Source organism: Prunus avium, chromosome 1 (assembly GCF_965620075.1).
Source record: "Prunus avium chromosome 1, drPruAviu1.hap1.1, whole genome shotgun sequence".
NCBI classification, from domain to species: domain Eukaryota; kingdom Viridiplantae; phylum Streptophyta; class Magnoliopsida; order Rosales; family Rosaceae; genus Prunus; species Prunus avium.
The window spans coordinates 60543737-60565385 of NC_142284.1; the positions used below are offsets into that span (position 1 = coordinate 60543737).

Genomic DNA, 21649 nt, shown 5'->3' on the forward strand with positions numbered 1-21649 from the left:
GGGAGATGGAGCGTTTTGTTTTTTTTACTTTTAATTTTATTTATTTAGCTCTTTACTTTTTATTTATTTATTTAAATTTCTGATAAAAAAAGGTTTTTAATTTTAATATATCATATATATAAAAGAGAGAGAATGTGTGCAAGGAAGCTTAAGTTGGACTTTTGAATTATTTTATTTTATTTTCATTATTGTGCAAATTTTGGCATACATGGATTTAGAATCTCTTCGTCCAAATGAAGCCTTATAAGAGGGTGTACATATAACAGGAATCTAAAGTGGTGGAAATACGAATGGGAGGTTGAGTTGTGTACATGATGGAAATTTTAAAAATAACATAATGGATTAAAAGTTTACAAAAGGAACTAATACTCTTTGTTCATTCAATATCTTAATATGTTAGTCTTGCTCTATACAATCGGAATACTATAATTGTCAAGCTCCAATGAATATATTTATATTATATCTGGTGTTTCATGTAATTAAAAGTTTAAATGAAGATAGTTTAAAATTTTAAAATTCATACATACATAAAATACAAAATGGAATAGTATACCCTACATTTACCACATATATAGTACGTTTTGATATAACAAGCACACATATGCATTTTTGTTATATTCAAACAAGCACATTTGCCAAAAATATATACTCTTAAAGTTATAAACTATTATGTTTAATATATTTTTTGGCAAAGCCTATTTTATATATATGAATATTTGTATGTGACCTAAGAAATGAACACATATATAAGAACTATACACTAAAATTAATGCAATTATAATAAGAATTATGGAATTTTATGGAAAACTTTGGAAAAATCGAATCGGAATGGGTTCGGTAAACTTCGGAATTTTTTTGGATCAAAATTGTGGAATTTTCTGCATTTATCGGATAATATCGAATTCGGCATTTTCGAATATTGGATTTATCGGAGTCGGATTTTTTTTGGAAATATTCGGACCGTAATCGGTAAGAATCGGATTTTCCAATCCAACTTACACCCCTAATATATAGAAAGCAAAAGGCAGAGAATGATGAAACATTAAAAATATCAGAAAATGTCCTTGGTTAATTCAAACATTAAGAATTGAAATTATTAATTAAATGAGGATAATATGGTAAATTCACATTTTTTCATATTAAAAAAAATTAAAAACAAAACAAAATCAAATAATAGGTCCTACTTTTATGGAACATAACTACCCACGTTATTTTTTCTTAATTCTGAAAAAAAATAAATGAAAACCAATTGGCACATGTGTGCCAAGGGGCTAGTGCTTATGAAAATGAAAACAAAAGTTTCTTAAGTTTTTTTTTCATTTTTCCCTATATGCTTTACTTCCATCTCTAACTAAAAAATGAAAACTGAAAATGACAAACAAAATTATCACCAAAAGTTACAACTAGGACGAAACTCCATAGAAACTAACTCAATGTAGCATAATCTTGTAGAATGCGATGTGCACTTAGTTGGAAGAGGCCTCACGTTCGATCCGAAATATAAAAAAGAAATCAAAGGAAGCCTAACCCAGGACATGATACGGAGTTGCACAAGTTTATAGAACCATCACTAATTCTTTTATTGTATCAATTGTCTGTCAATTACAACTGGATATTCCACAAACAAACAACATTTCCACTAACCAGATGAAACCTGGTATAGGGATGGAATCAAATTTAACAAATACATTATAAAAATCGATAATTTGCAGGTTTAGGCTGACCATTTCAGATTGTTTATGAGCTTATTAATTTCATCTATCCTTCATACACAAGAATTATATGCTGGAAGCAATCAGAGAGCTTATTAAGCATGCATTGTAATCCCCACATATGACCTGCTATTTCTAGATACCAATCTTTTATGGCGCTTTTAAGTTCATATGTTTTCCCAAGGCAACAATTATATGCTACACTACTACATCAGCAGCCTCATTGCACAAACAATTATAAATGAAGAATCCGAATACCGATTGAGGAGCTTCGAGAGGTTCGCATGCAAAAGCCTATCTCAGTCAAAAATTCTCTCCCCTGTTGAGAATAGTAAAAATACTAAAGAACTAAAAATGCAAAGCAAACCCGGAATGAAAAACACCACTCTCCAGCTCTCTGCACTTGAAAGACTCGAATCAACAGTTCTTGCAGCTTCAAGAAGTTTGCCGGTCAGATCAACTCCAATAATGCCAGCTAACGTACCAGCAGTGTTAGAAACTCCCATCACAATGCCTGCATATCTCGGGGCAATATCCATGTGATTCACTGCAAAACCAGCTCTCCCAAGTGCCAAGAAACCGAGAGCCACAGAAGAGCAGAGAACAGCCCCACCAGATGTTCTGAATATGGGAATTGCCATCAATGCAAGAGAAGCAACTATGAACCCGATGGTGTTCAAGAGCTTCCGGGTTCTAGTCACAGACAAGATTCTCTTGGTGACCAAGTGATCAGCAACCACCCCACCTATATTTGAGAAAATAAACATGTTGAGATACGGCAACATCTTAGAAGAACCCATTTCCTGAAGGCTAAGCTGGAGGCCCAATTCAAAGTATGTCGGCAGCCAGTTCATTAACACATATAAAGCATAATGGAACGTGAAATTATTAACCACAATTGCCCAGACTGGCAAACTGAGTAAAATTTTCTTCCATGGAATTTTGGCAGTTCTGACAGAACTTCCTCCATTTTCTAGTTTCAACTTTTGACTTCCTTTGATTGGCAGCATTGATTCCCCGAAACCAGCAGCTGTGGCTTTTGGATGTTCAGAGCGAGGTGGGTCACTGGCATACTTAAACCAAAGCAAAGACCACATGGCTCCTAGTGCTGCCTCAGCAAGAAAGACGGATTGGGGGCCTCTATACTTTACAAGGCTTGGAAGGAAAAGCATTCCTGCCGCAGCACCGAGGTACATACCAGAAGTTGTAAGAGAAACAGATCTGGATCTTTCGTGTGGTGGAACCCACTGTGCTAGAACTGTGTGGATTGAGGGGAAGATGAAACCTTGTGCAACACCAACAAGCAATCTAGCAATCACCATGACAAAGACTCGATTAGGGTCCAAAGGAATCAATGCACAAGTCGATGACCATAACACAAATGAAAGGAGAAGAACCTTCCTTCCCCCGATTTTCTGAGCTGCCCAGCCACCAGGCACTTGTGAACAAGCATAGCCATAATAGAATGTAGAAAGAATTGTGCCTTTACTTGATTGATTTACCCCAGCAGCATCAGCGGCAACAGTGTACGCAATTGAAAACCCGACACGTTCTATATAGCAAACGGATGTGCTGATGAAGGTCAATATGACGACTAAGTAACGCTTTGGAAATTTCATTGTCGTCATACTTCACCCTTAGTGACATTAATAAGTACTTAACATTGCCAAAATTGCCTTCAGATGAGCCAAAATTTTCAATTTTCTTTAGAAGAATCGACTCCGACAGTGTCATCAACTGCAGCAATTATGTTTGATGTCTTTAGATGAGCTGACTTTTAACAGCTAACGTTTCAGTTAGAAATGGTTCAGAAGAGCAAAGCAGCAGCTTCACAACTATTACAAATCAAACGCTTAGATATGTTGGTGGAATCTGCAGCAGAAAAGGATAAGTAAACAACTTGTTTGAATTGGACATCATAACAACATACAAAACAATCAAGTAACGAACTTGCAAATTCTTTTCAAACATAGAAAGCATATATCCCAAAAAGCCTACACCTTTGGTGTACAGGAGCTTCCAAGATGCAAGAAAGCGAAGTTAGAAGATCGACGACTACTTTGTGGAAGGCATGGACCCAGTATTTAAAAGTGGGTTGGGCCGAAGTTTTAAGCCAATTTTCCTCAATTGAAACTCCGACAGAGCCTCCTTTGTTTTTCTCCAATTTTACGGAAACCGTTAATCACACCCATGAGATTCTTTCATTTCTTGGTGGCCACTTTTTTTTTAGAAGAAAACACATGAGTAAATTAACAGCCTTTTGCACTGAGAAAGCTATTCATGTACACACTAAAAGGAAGCCCAAAGTTCTTAACTAAACTATAAAAGAAGTCCCTTCACTGTCCCTTCTTATGTTAATAGTTTCGCTGTCCATTTGAATCTTCAATGACTACTAGTCTCTATATTTTTCACTTTTCAGAAGCTATTACAATTTACAAATACACAGAAATAGCAGTCATTCAATGATCAAGTTCAAAAACTTCAAAATCCAGTTCCTTGCTATTGAATATCAAAGCACAAGCAATAGAAGCAAATGTTATTCCATACATTTCCACCCCACAAGTCTGTAATGTCAAAATTCCTAAATCCCTAATTTTTTATTATTATATAAGAACCCTAAATCCTAAATTAGAAACAAGCAGACTAAAAATTCAATTAAAAGAAGAAAAATAATGGAAATGAAGGATTAAAAGAAGAAAGAACGTAAGAAATGAAGGGTTTAGAAGAAGAAGAAGAAGAAGAAGATAGGAAGAATGTGAGAGAAATTTTTAGAAGAAGAAGAAGAAGAGAAGAAAAAAGGAAGAATTTCGAAGAATTGTTCAGATGAAAAAGATAAAGAAAGAAGAAGAAGAACTTACAAAGCTAGCAGCAGCAGCAGCGACAGCAATGCGGCATGCGTGTGGCTGAAGGTGAGGAGTGAGGAGTGAGGAGGGTGGCTGGAGTGGAGATCGGAGCCGCTGCAAATCGTAGGGAGGGATGTCCGTGCTGTTTTGGGGTGGACTTTCTATCTTTTATTGTTTGTTTGGTCTAAACTGTTAAGGCCAGGTGTGATTGGCTGGATGGGCTACACTACAGTGACTACAGTCTATATCTAGGCTTTTCCCCTTCGTCTCAGAATTCGGGTGGGGAGTGGGGAGTGGGGACCCAAAAGAATTAAATAAGAGGTAGCAATTTTAGTGTGTAAAAATAATTTTATCCACGAGCTTATACTCGGGAAACTAATAACATGCTCCTCATCACGCATTGAATAAGATTGCACGACACCTTTTACATAAGTTAGTAGAGGAGAACACGTATATAGGACACTTAACATATTGGCTCTGTGAGTCTTGCAAGATCGAATATGGATAATTAGAAGATCAATTCAATCATGTGGATAATTAGAAGATCAATTCAATTATTGGTAACGGACAAGCAACGAATGTCACGTTAGTCATGATTTCTTATCCCATTAAGCAGTTAATGCCCTAATAAATACGGGGCAATCAAAAGGCATTTCATAGATTTTGTGGAATTTGTATCCAACATACATAGTGTTATTCTTTTTTTTAGTACAAGCAATAATCTAAATTACTGGGCGGTGGGGGTGGGGGAAGGGGGATTTACACACGCATCAAATGCATGAGGTTTGAACATGAGATCACTAATCTGCAAGTCAAGACCCTTTTCATTAGACTAAACCTTGTTGGCACTAAAGTTACTCATTAAAAACCAAAAACAAGTTTACATACATGTGTCAAACTATGAGTATTTTGTAATTTTGAAGAAAAAACTCTATTTGGAGGAAGATCCAAAAGACAATCCTACCAAGTTCTGATCTGATTCTTTGTATCAATAGTAATTGGATGTAGAAAGTCTTTCTATAATTGTGTTTAGTTGTGTATGTCACGAAGGACTAAACTTAGGTGAATAAGATAGTATCCCTTGATCCATTAATAGGATTATTAAATGAGTAAGAAAATAGGCCATCTCATATTCTCACCAATTTCCCTCCAATTTGCAACTTGTATTTCTTTGTATTGCCAGTTCACGTGATAAAAACGAGATGTCAAGTGTATCTGTATTCAATTGTGTTTCTTTGAGACAAAGTTAGTGCTTACTCAACTCTTGAGAATACTTCATTAAAGGCCATGATGGCAAATAAAACTAAAGAATCTCGAAGTCAAAAGCAATAGCTAAGGAGAAACACTAGTGGGAAACGGGAATAGCATTGTTTCGCTATCCCTGATCAATCATAGCATGCTACACGTGATAACTTTTTCACGTGACAATCTATAATTAGCTGAGAATAGCAAAACAATGCTATCCCTATTTCACTAAGTTTTTCTGACAAGCCAAGGCCTCGAAGCACAAATTATGATGTTGGGGGTATGAGTTTATATAACCGTTTTCAAACATACCGAACCCAAAATCTGCGCATCATATATTCAAAATAAAATGTGTTTATCAGCCTACTAGGTTATTATGATTCCTCTAGATACTTCATTATCTTTTCCCACAATACATATGTACAGAACCGTGATCATGAACGAACGTCTATGGCATACACGACCATCCGAATGAAGTGGACTCAGTGCAGATAAGGAGGTGGGGGAAGGAAGTAAAGAGAAATGCTTGCAGGTTCACTAAAATTTGCATTAACATCTAAAGGACAAAATCTAAAATATTAGTGATCAAAATCTTGTTAATGCAATAATCTTGATCAAAATCTAACGGACAAAACGACCAAAAAAGGAGAGACACAGAAAGTTCTGTTCCATACAAGCTCTAAAATATTAAGCAAATATGGATTTAACTAAAAGGCCAATTACACAAGCATTGAAAGGCCTTCCTTTTTGGGAGCATGAACCACGTTCTTGTTCCCAGGGAAGGCTGTGCGAGAGATGTCTACTAGGGCCTTGAAACTGTATGGTTCGTGCATGGACAGCTCTGACAAAACTTTCCTGTTCAGCTGAATGTTCTCCTTCATCAACCCATGCATGAAATTCCCATAATTAACCTGACGACAACAGTAAAACCCAAATAAAAGGGAGATCAGAATACACTAGAAAACATATATTATACAGGAAATCGCGTAAAAACCACTCAAATAGCTTAAGATCATCAAATCAGCAATATGTTCCAGCTTCTACCCATCCAACAGCTCAACAGCTTCTTTCAGGCCAGAAGGTCCAGAAAGATACATACGATTCCTTATATCTTAATTCTAAACTGCTGTAGCTTTCCCCAACTTCCTAGACTTTCCAAAGCCAACCATAAAAATATAATTTGGATCTACTTTAGTGCAGAGAATATTCAAGTCAAAACTAAAAACTTGAAGTCAATTTGAAAACATTAAGCAAAGTTCTTAAGACCACAGGCAGGATTTACATGCTAACAACCTTTATAACCAATTCCAAGAATTCCAATGAGAACCAAAACTGAAAACTTGAAGTCAATTTGAAAACATTAAGCAAAGTTTTTAAGACCACAGACGGGATTTACATGCTAACAATCTTTGTAACCAATTCCAAGAATTCCAATGAGCACCTTTAATTTCGCATGCTATTATTTTTACTTTTCTCCAGGTACTTTTCACTAACCAAGTTCTTAGACATTTACTCTCCATGTTAACCAATATTGGAGAAAGAACAATCCTCTTGATCTTTTATGCTTAAGCAACCTCTAGACAAAAAAGGCAAAAAAAACTTAACAAAAAAGACCCTACCCCAGTTAGGATGACCAGGCATGGATGGCCCATGCTTCTCTTACTATTCTATGAGGAAAAAATGTATACATTAACAAAAAAATAGTCTCTCGTTTTCCCATCTTTAACTCCTAAAACCCAAAAAAACTGATATAAAGTTCATTGTTCTGCAGCATATTGAAAAACTTAAAGTCCTTAATTTTCAATAATCAGGATTTTCAACAATATACGACTCCAACGCAACCTCAGACTGAAAGGAATGCCAGAGGGACAGGAAAGGAAGAGAAGCAAAGAGTGACTTAAAACGGGTAAGCTGGGAATAAAGGTCTCTTGAAATTATCCTCAACCAAAATGGCCTGACACAATTCCTTTCCCATTTTGCTTAAAGAAAATCCACATCAGCATACCTACATGCCCTACTGATGGTGAGGCTTATGGTGAGGCTCAGTCACAAGACCACATTACCAGAGTCATTGACTCACTGCCATATCAATAGGATGGCCTTTTTACTCTACCGCCATACCACCACCTATATATACAAAGATTGGCTACCTATTGCTCAAGATAACAATCTTTGAGCAAATCAATACTCATCATCCACTTTCTTCACATGTATTTCTCTCTCTCAGTCTATTCCATCCAAGTTGTAGGCAATATAGAAAGGAACTCAGGAATAACTCAACCGGATAAAGATAACTACATAAACATAGCAAACAACAGTGGCAGGAAAATGGTAACTTAGATTGAAGTCCAAAACCAATTGAAAGAGAAACTGCTATAATTCTCTCAAACCACATATAAGATAATAGACACAATTCGATACATACACCATGGATGCGGGTGCCAGCATTGATGCGTTGGATCCACAGGGAGCGCATGTCTCGCTTCTTGGTGCGGCGATCCCTGTAGGAATACTGCAAGGCCTTCTCCACCCTCTCTCTGGCAATCCTTATGCAATTCTTGGCCCTTCCCCTGAAGCCCTTGGCTAGCTTGAATATCTTATCCTTGTTCATTGTTCACTTTTCACTTAATCTCTTAAAAGGTCAACACAAACACACACACATAACACCAAGAAAACATAATCAGCCATAGAATTATCATTTCTCCTATAACAAAGCCAGACAAGTATTCATAGAGGAAAATTCCCCAATGCACAGTCGTGGATCCAGTAGTAAATTTAGGAGTACTTGATCCATCAAATTTACAATCCATCACCAGAGAAAACGAAGCATACTTGCAGAGGAAAAAGAAACTGAAAGAAAAAACAGAGAAACCTGCAAATGGTGGATTCGTTCCGAGACTCGAAATCTCTGTCCGAAGGAACTTTCTCCAATCTCTCAATTTGCAGAATTGGGGTTTTGGAAGGGTTTTGAATATGCTGAAGCTACTTTTTAATTTTTCAAGTCCTAGCCCAAACGGCGTCGTATTAACCAGGTCATTTTATTAAAAACGATGTCGTTTTGCTAGGCCGTTTAAACACTTAAAAAGAAAAAGGTTTAGCTTCTTCTTCTCTGGACTTCCGTCGAGCAGCTGGTGGGCAACTCCATGGGGTCGCAAGACCAGCAAAACGCCTCTAAGACTAAGTTATTGTTACTTTTATGATCAAAATCACTTTCCCGTAGCATATGTATATTCAAATGGTTTCAGTAGAAATATGACTCCATCTCTCTCTTACTTCTTCCTTCCTCTGCGTGTCACTAATAAGTGATTCTTTTGTGAATTTTTTCGCTTCTTATCATTGTTTCGTTATTCAATCCAGGCTTTACAAAATGCAGCAGGCATGTATAAGAAACTTAACACCTTGGATAAATTCAACCTAGTCTCCATGGAATTTAACAAAGAGGCTTGCTTCGTTTTTGGTTTTGTTTTCAGTACAAGCTTGAAGCGATAGTTTAAATTACAAGACGAGAAGTTTCTCACACTATCAAAATGCGATTCAAATGTGAAACCACTAGTCTTTATAGGTCTGGTTAATTTTGTTTCTTATTAAAATAAGTACATCACAAATGCAATGTATGTGTGGAATGGAAGGTCTCCTTATTTTTGAATTAATCATTTAAAAAATAATAATTAATAGAATAATAGTTGAAAAAATAGGACGGCACAAGAGGTCCTGGGTTCGATCCCAGGCGCTTGCGAATAGAGCAGACTTTGTTGGGAGAGGTCCCCGCTTTGCGCCCGACAGTACCTCGAGGGTTAGTCCCCGCAATCGCGCGGGGGATACCTTGGTTTTCACCCAAAAAAAAAAAAGGGACGGCATTTTTATACATTATATAATTACAAAGAAAAAAGTGTCCCAAGCTTTTTCAAACGAAAATAAAAATACCACCAAATTTCCCGTGTATCAACTCATGTGAATGCGTGCAAATGAACTTACCTGTGTTTCAACAGAGAGATCTTTGGAAACCAGTAACCACTTAATGCACCCTAGAAGCTATCTTAAATTTCTAAGGAGATTACAACGGTTTTGTTAAAAAAAAAAGCCAAACAATACAACAAATACAATCCTTACAAACATCTTCTCCAGCAGCAACATTCTGAGGTTACCTCTAGGATGAGCATATTTCTAAAATGGTTGAGAATGGAGGTGGTTACCATAATAACTTGATTATGATGTTACAAACTCTGGGGTCCTGTAGCCATAGACGGTGACTGTTGGATGCTACGACGTTAGCATTTCAGAAAATGACCTTAGGATTTTGTTTCACCAGGTTCCTAAAGCAATAAGAAACCAAAAAAACCCCCCATTTTCTTTATTTTTCTCCTTTTCTGTCTAACTCTCAACAAAATAGGGCAACAAACTTCAAATAAAATCTCAACACAAAGAGGAGTAACTGTCCTTACAATAATAGAGATAAAGATAGAGATGCATTAGAAAGGAGAATTGGAAAACCATCCACATAATCCCTAACTAAATTATCCAATCGTAACCTCCTATAAAACATTAAAAACCAAAATAAATAAAACAAGATAAAGACTTGAAACCTAACAAAATTGGGTTGGGTATAATCTAAACGGACAAAACATTTGGGTCCCAATTTAGGAGAAGTGTATACCATCCTTGTTGAACTCGGAAAGTAGGTCCAAGAATTGCTGTAATTTGAGCTTGGAGGACCTTTCCCCTTCGAACCCGCCCTTCTTCAACACGCTCAAAACCTTTTTTTTGAATTCGGATACCTCCCCTTCTGCATTACCATCCTCCACCTCCATTCCATCATCCACTCCATCATCATCCATCTCTATGTCCTCATCTGAAAAATCCATCACATCATTAGTATCCTCCAAGGCACCTTGTTGGGCTGGTGCAAGATTAAGCGCCTGCAAGGTCTTGTAATTCTTCTCTAGTAAATTGATGACACTTTTCTGCCTAAAAATTGAGCCAAGCGTTTTGTTCTTCCTATTGAAACAGATCCGCAAAAAGCCATCCCACTCCTTTTGGTTCACTTCAAAAGGCGGTTTCCTGGGTTCAATTCGAACGACAGAGGAATCTACCTTAGGCGGAGGGCGAAAGTTGTTCCTTCCAACTTTGAGGAGGTGGGAGACCCGAGACAAGAGTTGCGTGTTGACGGTAAGACGACAGTAGAGCTTGTCACCAGGCTGTGCAACCAGTCTCATTGCAAATTCCCTTTGGAACATTATAATGGCACATCTGAAAGCAGGTTGGTGCTTCAATAACTTGAATGTGAGGGGAGATGAGATTTGATAAGGGATATTTGCCACACATATATCAAAATAGGGAAGCTCAGTCTTTAGCACATCTCCTTGAATAACCTGTGGACATAGCAAACAAATCCTCTATTAGTATTCGATGAAAATCATCAACAACACATCACATCACACATAACATATCATACAACAGAATTTGAGAATTCCTTCATGGCATAATAGTTCACTCTTTATAAATTATCATATTCACTGAAACGCTAATTGCAATTATTATTTTTTTAAAATATAAAAGGTTTATATTGATAATCAAGAGGATAAGCAATCCTCGGTATCAACATACAAACGGAATCAACTTACGAACTGAGTATAACAACTCAATAACCATTCGAGAACCATTTGGGTTGAAAAAATAAATTTTTTTAGAAATAAGCACGGAAAAGGAGGTACCTGCAAGCGGTTGGAGTGAGGAGTGCCCTGAAATCGTCTCTGCAGCTCGAGAACCATTCGAGCGTCAATCTCGACAGCAATGACCCTCTTACCAGCTTCTAGAAGCTTCTTGGTGAGATTACCAGTACCAGGACCAATCTCTAAAATGACATCAGTGGATTTGATACCTGACTTCTGGACTATGGAGTCCACCAGTAACGGATTCTTGAGGATGTGCTGTCCTTTGGACTTGTGGAACGATATGCCTCCTTGGTAGGGCGTGTGCCCTGCTGGCCTCGCCTTCTCTTTCTTTGTTTTGCCTCCTGCCATTGATGCGCCTACATAAAAGGAGCCCAAAGTTGTTAACTAAACTATAAAAAGAAGAATCTTCACTGTCCTTATTATGTTAACAGTTTCGCTGTCCCTTTGAATCTTCAATGACTACTAGACTCTAATAATTTTCACTTTTCAGAAGCTATGACAATTTACACATACACAGAAATAGCACTCATTGAATATCAAAAGCACAACCAATAGAAGCAAATGTTCTTCCCATACATTTCCACCACACAAGTCTGTAATGTCAAAATCCTTAATTTTTTATTTTTTATTTTATCATATAAGAACCCTAAATCCTAAATTTAAAAAAAAAGGAGAATAAAAAATTCAATTAAAAGAAGAGAAAGTAGAAGAAGAAGAACTTACCAAGCTAGCAGCGGCGGCAGCAATTGGGCACGGGTGTGGCTGAAGGTGAGGAGTGAGGAGGGTGGCTGGAGTGGAGATAAGAGCAACTGCAAGGGGTGGTTCTTCACAGAGGGCAGGCTGGGCTGCTTCCCGGTCCAAAATTTTCCCAAAAAAACAAATAGTTAGATATGCTAGCTTAGCCTTGCGAAGAGCTTTCTGAGTTGCTGCGGAGCGCTGGCGAAGAAGACGATGTCTGGCTTGTCTTGGTGCCCTAATAATCAATACACACCGTTTTGTTATTAGCCTGCTTTCAATGAAACGGTGGGTTTAGTGTTGGGCTAGTTTTGAATTTATAATAATGGGTTTGGTTTTGCTTCGAGATAATGGGTGAAGTATTTAAAAATTTCTCCTATAGGCCAATATAATATAATAGAAGATTATCCAACAAACAAAAATTATTTTAACCCATACCCAACTAATACAAATATGTAGAAATTTGTATATATTTAATTAATGTGTTAATTCGATAATGCAACGATAATATTTAAGACTTCTAATATAAGCTTCGCATGGTAACCTTTTAGATTTAAATAGCTGTGTTGTTTTGTATTGTATTTATTTGTGGTTTTTTTTTTAATTTAAAGATTTTATTTATGTATAGAGATGCATTTAAGGGTAAGACTCATTGCATTCTTCATGTTTAGATGTATCTTTTTATGTTTATTAATGAAATTCACTCGTACAGTCAAGTTTCATATGTAAATTTTGCTCAGCTGGCTTTCAAATTATGGATCCGCCACATGATAGGGAGGGAGATGTCTGTACTACAAATGATCGGAGCAACTCGAAATCTCTGGCCGAAGGAACTTTCTCCATTCTCTCAATTTGCAGAATTGGGGTTTTGGAAGTGGATTTTGATTTTGAATGTGCTGAAACATTGCCTCTTTTTTAAAGTCCTAGCCTAAAATGGCGTCGTTTCGGCTAAGTTTTTTTTTTTTTTCTAAAACTTTGCATGAGCTAAAATGATGTCGTTTTTCCCAAGCTGTTTTTTATGGACTTCCGTCGAGCAATTGGTGGGCAGTTGGGGTCGCACCACCAGCGAAAAAGCTTGGATACTGGTCGAAGGTCTCCTTATTTTTAAATTAATTATTTATAAAAAAAATTAATAGAATAATAGTTTTAAAAAATGGGACGGCATTTTTATACATTATGTAATTACCCAAAAAGAAAAGAAAAAGAAGAAAAGTGTCCAAGCTTTTTCATACAAAAATACCACCAAATTTCCAAGGCAAAGTTAGCCGCCTTATCTATTCCCCGAGTAAGCGCCCATGCATTGGAAGTTGCAAGGCTATCAGGTTGCAGACCTCATTCATTCATTTATCCAAAGCTTTTGAGGTAACTGTTTATAACCGATGAAGCTCCTTCCAGTGACTGGTCCAAACCAAATGCTTCAACCTCATTTATTTTGGCCAAATTACAAAGAGAGAGAAAAGCAGAAAGAAAAATCAGTGGTAGGAGAGAGAAAGGCCAAGTTCTGTCAGAAACATCACATACACGATATACAGAATGAAATTTATATTCATACATTAAGGGAGAAAGGCCAAGTTCTGTCAGAAATATCACATACATGATACACAGATGGAAATTTATATTCATACATTAAGGTAAAAGGGAAGTTAAAAATTACATTTGAAAATATATTACACAACAGAGGGTAAAGGAACAACCATCATCTCCATTTTCCTTTTTTCCCAGCTTTCTAAATGACAATTAAATCCAATGCAAATGCGAGAAAGTTAAAATCATAACTTCTTTTATTTGTTTTTGTGCAAATCACTCCTAAAATTTGTGTGCCTACGCAAGGTTTCCTAAATCCCCCCCATTCTTACCACGATTCAGTTTATGTTTGATCACTGTTTCCTTCTCTACGCCTTCGTCTCCTCCCAGAGCGTCCCAACAACACCCTGCCATGACGGCGGAGTCGACTCACCAATGACATACCACCACCAGCATTATCACCATTACTGTCATTCTCATCATCTTGATCTGAGGAATCCGAACCACCAATAGGAGTGCTGTGCCGGATGCCAACTGCACTACCGTCCGATGAGTGCTGCAACGCCCTCTCAGGCTGCCTCAGTCGTCCAGTCCCTGATGACCCAAATGCATGCAATAGGAAAAAGACATTAACCAGATTACCATCAAAGCCCAACCCGAATCCTCCATTCCTTTCCCCAGCTTCTGCATCAAAACCACCATCCTCTTCGTCTGTATCAAATCCATAATTATTTCCTTCTATTACGTAATCTCCAAAAACCATTGCCCCTGGCATGGAAGACTGTATTGTGCTGATCACATCATCCGTCTCCCGCTCATGTTCAAGCCTCCTCCATTTCTGTTCGAGTACTGGATCCACTTCACGCGGTCGTGCAGAGGGGTGTTCTGCCCTCACATGCCTCTTAAGCTCCTTGTAATTTCCAACAAATGAGCAATTCTCTTGCATGCAGCTTCTCTTTTTTGCATTTAGATAATCTCGTGCCGGTTCAAGAACAGTCCAGCCCTTCACCTTTCCCCTACAGAGGGGGCATGCAAGCTCTGTGACTTCACACTTCTGTGATGGCCATTCAGAATCTGGTAGCACAATTGGATTGTTATCGGAACCAAGCAATGGTTGTCCGTGATCAGATGACACCATTTTGGTATAAGCTTTCTTGTACTGGCCAAGACAGTTGGAATGCCGGAAACTAGTTCCACACATGTAGGGTCGGCAACCCTTGTCATGAGAGGAACATAGGAGAAGAACAGCATTGTGAGGATACTCCATGCACACAGAACATGTTGCATCATCCCAGTCTTTTTTCTCCAAATCTCTGGAGCATTTCTTCGGGCACAGATCCTCCAATATATCTTGATTAGAGCGCAACGGGTATGGAGTTGGTCTGTATCTTCGGGAAGCAATCCTGCGTCGTCCCCTGCTACCTTTTGCCATTTTCAGGCCTCACCTGCAAACCATATTGCAAAATTTATAAGAACCAGGATAATCCAGACACACACACATATAACAGCAGACAGAACACCAGGAACTTCCACACCAACATTGGTAGAGTAAAGCTCATCCTACTACTGCAGATGCCAATTCTGGGCAACAATTATCAAAGTCTAAAAGAATAACAAGAAATCAGAACCTTGAATCCGAAAAATAAACCACAAGACGAATCACCAATTATTAGAACTGGTTATCTGGGGAGGAACACACCTCACAATGGATACCAAGCAGCACATACAGAATATGGAGTTAGTTGACAAGCCTTGAAACTTAAAAATATCAATAGTTGGCCAAAATTATTAAAAGAAAAAGGGAATCCTCGGTCCTCATAGCATGTAACAAAAGCATCAGATACCAAGTGAGAGAATCTTAAGACACTGAAAACTCTTGGTAACCAACTAGCTCTTGGTCTAGGGGTACTTTTCTTTCTAATGTTGGAATAGGTCCCAAGATTGAATCTCCCCTACCCCATTTATCAAAATAATAAAAATTAAGAATTAGTACTTCATACTATCTCCTAATCAACTCAGTAATCTCAGTTGGGATTGACCAAAGTTCTCATTATACATCCCCCCTTTACCCCAGAAATGCATATTTGCAATTTCCTCTAAAATTCCAATTCCTAATATAGTATACTTTTAAGGAACAAGGTGAACAGGAGGTTATGGATGTATATCCATTCACAAGGGAAGGAAAAAAAAACAAATAAACGAGTGCCCTCTTCCGTCTTACCTGACCACATTCAGGGGACATGTGCCTTCATAGAGTTCAAGAGATGGGACAGCACTGATTTATGGCCATCTAGACCATCCAGAACAGTCGTTTCAATCCTGATATAAAACAGAGGCATCCTTGCTTTGACAAATTGCAAATTTCTCCTGACTTAATTAGTTGCAAACTATTACGCTGCTTAACTTAATACGGACTCTGCAATCTAGCAGGACTGGGAAACAGACATATCCCAAGATTAAAGCTTAAATAAAAGTCAAAGACAATTCACACGCTGTAAATGTTGCAAAATACTAATGTTAAAAGCTTCAAGCATTGCAAGTAAGGTCTGAAAATCCTACATTCTTCTGAATATTAGTGGAATCAATCTAGCGAATCATGCATCACTTCAATATCTGGCATCATTTCCTTCCTACAGACATTCCCAATTAAGGTTTAAATAAAGGCAACTAAAAATTTACAGCCCGTATATAGTAATCCAAAAAAATCCAAGGATTGCAGAAAGAGAAGAGTGAGTAAACTGGTTGAAATCCTACATTTTCCTGAATATCATAGGTTATATCAATCTAGTGAATCAGGCATCACTCTGAAATCTGACAACATTTCCTTCCAAAATTGAATACACCAGATAATGAAATGATTAACATGGAATAGGAATTGCAGCTAACTACTTCAAAAGGTTCTGACATAATCAATTTATGAAAGTGCATGTGACACTGACAAGTTTTGTTTTTAAAACTTTTCATGGGCCAATGTAAGGATCTGCTTGGAATGTTTGTAAGTTACAAATTTGAGCTATATCTCACTGGTCTTGTTTGCAATATTTTACATTTCAGACCTCTATGGTTTAATTTTGCATCACAAGAAGCAAAAGGTCGATTTTTTTATATATATTTATTTCACAGAGTGAACAGATTGGAAGTCACAGAATCTTTTCCACCTAGCGACAGAACTGTAATTCTCGGGAGATCGACACTCTTAAGTTCTAAACCATAAACCAGATATAACACATTAAGTAGAACAAACTGTTGTAGGAGAAGGCACTCCCCTCCTCAATATGCTTACTTGACATCCCAAAATGCACAAGACCAAAGTTATAGACACTGGTTTAAGCGGACTACAAAGGTTTCAGGACCCTAGAAACACAAACTTCCCCACTGGTTGCATCTGAAGCACAAATAGCCATCTGATACACCACATGGAGTAACATTTTCCATGTTTGGGAAAATGAAATACTGAGACGCAGCAAATAGCGTGCACTGAGGTACTACTGTGTACAGAACATTCCTATCCCATCTCACTTCCACATGTCTAAAAGTCTCTTCTTTTTTTCCTTCTTATTTCCTGCAAAGCCTTAGAGTTTCAGTTGAATTCTGGAAAGATACATAACTCCTTTCAACCAGCCCAAGTATATGCAAGCAAATTATAGAAACGCTTTATGGTCTAAAGATCCCTATTTGTGGTCTGAATTCAAAGAATTGCTCCGTAACAATTGAATGCGATACCAAGACGATAACTGAAACTATAATAAATATAACCCAAAAAGACAAAGGTAACATCCCTTGACGTTGAGATCAACAATCAAATCATTTGGGAAGAAAGAAGAAGAAGAAAGAACCCTGAGATCAACTCTCAGACCATAATATTGAAGGAGATCAAATTATCCAGTACTCAATTGAATCTTCAAAGAGAAGAGACACACAATTGCATATACACCAGTATGAACCTTAGATGGGCGAGGTAATGAAATACCAAAGTAGTATAAATTACCCAAAAATGGCTTCCCCATGAACGAGCCAATCATACCCAGAAAAATGTACATTCCAGCTAATGATATAATCTTGTTAATCCAAACTGAAACCCGAAAGCCTTACCTTTGTCGCAGTCAGAACAATTCTGGATCCAAGATAAGTTAGTTGGGGAGACTAATGTGCGTCTGAAATACAATTAAAAGAGAAACAAAACCAGGTCAGAGATTTATACAGACTAACGTGTTTAATCAATGAAGCACGCGAGAAGACAGTTAATAAATTAATCAAATAATAACGAAAAACATGGAACCCAAGCAAATGGCACCTGACCTTTATCCATATGAGAGAGATCCACAATATTAATATTCAAATTAAAATTTTGAATAATTAAAAATCCCCAGAGATAAAAAGTGAAAAAGTGAAAATCTTATATACATATATGAAGGCCGAGAGAGCAAAGGAAATTACGTAAACCCAAATCGTGAAATTTTGTTATAAAAAAAAAACTAAAAATGAAAGTAGTACCAGGCTGAGCTGCCCCAACAGAGGACTTTTGATTTCTCAATTTCCAAGCAAAGGATAAACCCAACTTTCAAATTTCAAATTTCCATTTTTTTTTTTTGAAAAGTAAAAAGAAATAGAGAGATGCTAGGCAACTGATTGTAATTTCCGTGGTTTCCCTTCCATTTCTCGGCAACCAAACAGATTCTCAAGCTCAAGAAACGAACAAGGAAAAAACATTCGATAACAGAGAAATTGAAAGAGCATCGCACCAGATATATGCAAGTGTTCAAACTCCAACGACGTAAAAGCACATGGATAAGAAATTTGGATTTGAGAGAGAGAGAGAGAAAAAGGAAATTTAGGGTTTGAGAGCAGAAACTCGAAAGCTTAGGCGGAGAAATCGAGAGACAGAGCGAGGGAGCAAAGGGCGGGAGGGGCAACAAAAAAAAGTGAGAAGCAAAAGCAATTACCAAATTTTTCGTCGAGTTCGAGTCATTTCTACGCCACTCTCTCTCTCTCTCTCTCTTTGTGATTTGAGACCATTTTTTGGACAGAGAGAGAGAGGAGAGAGAGAGGAGACGTGGGGTAGCTGCTTTGGTTTGGCATCCACGTGCTGCTATGGAGACTGCGGAGCACGCTCCATTTCAGTGGTTTAAATCTAGTCACGATGTCACGTGCCGTTGTGCTGTACGGTAAGTGTGTGTCCACGTTCTGGCGTTGGTTCCTAACCAAAATTTCACATGCCTATGACCCTACGAGCTATCTATGACTCTGTCACTCCGAACTTTCGTGTATTCGATTGATTATTCGTCTAATTTCCAGATTTTAATGTTTTGTTTCTGGCAGACAGAAACTTACTGAGAGATGTAAATACAAAACAACTAATTTGAATGATGGCTGATGTGGGTATTTGACATATTGTATAAATTTGTATTCTATTTCAAAATGTTAAAAAATATTTTTTTTTTTTTTTAAACTATGGGTTGCATATTTAAGCCTTAACCACAATCCAAACTAATCCCCGCTCACATCGGGTCGGCCCGTAAGGGGTAAAGTGCTGGCCAAAGTGGTGACTCCATACGAGAACGGGGATCGAACCCCTGACCTCTCTTAAGGAATGAGAGTGCCGAACTACTCACATCAACCACCTTGGTTAAATATTAATATTTTTTAATGGGTTTAAAAGACAATAAAAGTTGGTGGGGCTAGAAGAATAAAAAAATTTGATGGCACCAATCAAAGACAACAAACAGTAATTAAAGCTAAGTGGGGCCAAAGAAAATATAAAATTCAAAATAAGGAAATAACGCCTCAGTATGCTGCCGTCAATTTTGACGTCTTCGCTACCTTCTTTTTCATGCCAACAATGACAACTCGGCTAGATCTCCAAGCAGCTTCAATTGTTACCGTTTGCCATGCCACTTGTCATTTAACTGGCCGATTGGAAATGCTCTAACAAACTCAAGAAAAATAAATAATTTTTTGACCAAGAAAATACCTTAATTCTCAACCTAAATAATCTACCAAGATGTGATTGAAAATGAAATGAATGTGTTTTTTTATAGCTAATGGCTCCTAAATAATTCGAAACTCGTCCAAGATGGTTTCCGAGGAGTATATTGAATATAAAATATCTAGAAGAGTTCTTTATGATTGCAAAAGGGGCATGAGAGATGTTAGAGAGAGAGAGAGAAAAAAAAAAATGTGTGATTTTATTTGAACCTCACAATTTGTTCTTTTGATCCTCACATTAATTTTTAAATTGAATAACTTATTTTATCCTTATCCATAATTACCATTAAGGACAAAAAAACATTTAAAATAGAATTTAAATGTACTCAATACACCACACATACGTTCCTTCAACCCTAGTTAGACTTTTTTTTACAAACCATCATATCTTCCTACAACCCTAACAAGGTTTATACGCTTATATTGGTGAAAACATACATAGTATTTACTTATAAGGGTGAGACTGAAGTTAGGAAGGCTTCGAATGAGGTGTGAGTTAATTTTTTGGCTTTTTTCAAGTTTAGGGTTGCATGGTGGTCGCTGGTTACATGCGGCAGACCAGTACCAACCACGATAGGCAAATTCGGTGGCATTCCACTAAAACATTGAACCTATTTCGATTGTATTCGATTGACTATTAACTTAAGATGTGGTGGAGGTCCACCGTAACGTGGAAAGGGGTTTGGTATCATATGACTGAATTTTACCTATTATTTGGTGGTGACGATCAAAATATAAATTTTTTTTTTCAAGAACTTCTTGTTGATCACAAATTTAATGCAAACTATTTTGACCTTACTCGTATTGAAGGAACAAAAACAATGTGACGCCGCTACTGAAGACAACAATGTTAGAACAAAATGTGTAATGGACTATATTGATCAATTCACAACTTACGAGATAATCATTTTGAGTATCTTTTTTTTTTTGTATGAAATCCTTTTTAGTATCATTAACGTGGCATTAATGTTTCAAATTTTAACTTTAAATAACATGAGTTTAATGTGTAGATATTCAAAGTTAGATTTGCATTAATTAGATGGACTTGTGCAGTAGGAAAAATGAATAATATCGTAATTGTTATTAGAATGTTTGATTTTGGAGGTCAGGGCAATAGTAAATATGAGCCTTACAAGTCTAGAGAGACAAATGGTGTAAGGTCAAATGCAAATGTTGATACGAAAAGTGTTCGAGGGACACTTGTACTAAGAAATATGGATGTCCATTCTTATTAAAGGGTGTCAATATTAGTGATGAGAATGATTTGAAGTTTTACATAGTACATAACCATGTAGTTTGGTGAAACCTATAAATATTTCGGTCACTGTGAAGGATAGAGATGCAATGAATATTTCAACTATGAAGACAATATACAATGCTAGGATCCGAAATAGAGTCAAAGAATTTGATGGGAGAACATAAATGCAACAATTGCTTACTAAGTTATCTGAATACAATTATATTGAGTAGCATAAGACATTTGGTGATATTGTAACTGACTTGTTTTGGATACACCTCGTTAATATTGAGATTTTGCGGGTATTTCCACATGTACTTATCATGAATTGCACCTATAAGACTCATAAGTATCGTTTCCTACTATTGCAAATTGTTGGGGTGACATATACTAATATGACATACTCTGTTGCGTATGTGTATATTAATGACGAGAAAGAAGACAATTACACATGAGCTTTGACTAGATTGAGGAGGTTGTTGGATGATAATTGTCTTCCTGGTGTTATTGTCACAAATCGAGAGTTAGCACTCATAAATTCTATTACGTCTATATTTCTAAGTGCACAACATTTATTATATATATGACATATTAATAAAGGAGTGTTTGCAAACTGCAAGAAGTTATTTGGGACTCTCAAATAAGGGAAGCAATTTAATGGGGATTGGAATACTTTGGTTAGTTCAGAAATGGAGG

The 21649-nt window shown here is 37.1% G+C and overlaps 4 protein-coding genes across 10 annotated transcripts; all 4 read right to left on the reverse strand.

Moving 5' to 3' along the window:
• Positions 1–1720: 1720 nt before the first annotated feature.
• LOC110764863 (putative anion transporter 5) lies at positions 1721–4814 on the reverse strand. The gene is made up of 2 exons (XM_021967904.2): positions 4571–4814; positions 1721–3584 (listed from the first exon to the last, which is right to left on the reverse strand). The coding sequence occupies exon 2, from the start codon at positions 3338–3340 to the stop codon at positions 2012–2014; it is 1329 nt and encodes a 442-aa protein (XP_021823596.2). The 5' UTR covers positions 3341–3584; positions 4571–4814; the 3' UTR covers positions 1721–2011.
• Positions 4815–6365: 1551 nt separating this feature from the next.
• Positions 6366–8817, reverse strand: LOC110764827 (uncharacterized). The gene is made up of 3 exons (XM_021967861.2): positions 8673–8817; positions 8226–8432; positions 6366–6711 (listed from the first exon to the last, which is right to left on the reverse strand). The coding sequence occupies exons 2-3, from the start codon at positions 8409–8411 to the stop codon at positions 6520–6522; spliced, it is 378 nt and encodes a 125-aa protein (XP_021823553.1). The 5' UTR covers positions 8412–8432; positions 8673–8817; the 3' UTR covers positions 6366–6519.
• A 1370-nt stretch (positions 8818–10187) lies between these two features.
• LOC110764820 (ribosomal RNA small subunit methyltransferase) lies at positions 10188–12575 on the reverse strand. Its single transcript, XM_021967855.2, has 3 exons — positions 12196–12575; positions 11512–11828; positions 10188–11169 (listed from the first exon to the last, which is right to left on the reverse strand). The coding sequence occupies exons 2-3, from the start codon at positions 11818–11820 to the stop codon at positions 10438–10440; spliced, it is 1041 nt and encodes a 346-aa protein (XP_021823547.2). The 5' UTR covers positions 11821–11828; positions 12196–12575; the 3' UTR covers positions 10188–10437.
• A 1232-nt stretch (positions 12576–13807) lies between these two features.
• Positions 13808–18764, reverse strand: LOC110764839 (zinc finger/BTB domain protein, putative (DUF1644)). 7 transcript variants are annotated; one of them, XM_088246877.1, is made up of 4 exons: positions 18474–18668; positions 17824–17885; positions 15953–16050; positions 13808–15176 (listed from the first exon to the last, which is right to left on the reverse strand). In XM_088246877.1, exon 4 carries the CDS (start codon positions 15161–15163, stop codon positions 14075–14077), a length of 1089 nt encoding a protein of 362 aa, XP_088103003.1. In that variant the 5' UTR covers positions 15164–15176; positions 15953–16050; positions 17824–17885; positions 18474–18668; the 3' UTR covers positions 13808–14074. The 7 variants fall into 7 exon arrangements, with proteins under 7 accessions (XP_088103003.1, XP_088103004.1, XP_088103005.1 ...); XM_088246878.1 differs by lacking the exon at positions 18474–18668 and adding an exon at positions 18226–18462; XM_088246879.1 differs by lacking the exon at positions 18474–18668 and adding an exon at positions 18031–18188.
• Between the last annotated feature and the right edge of the window lie 2885 nt (positions 18765–21649).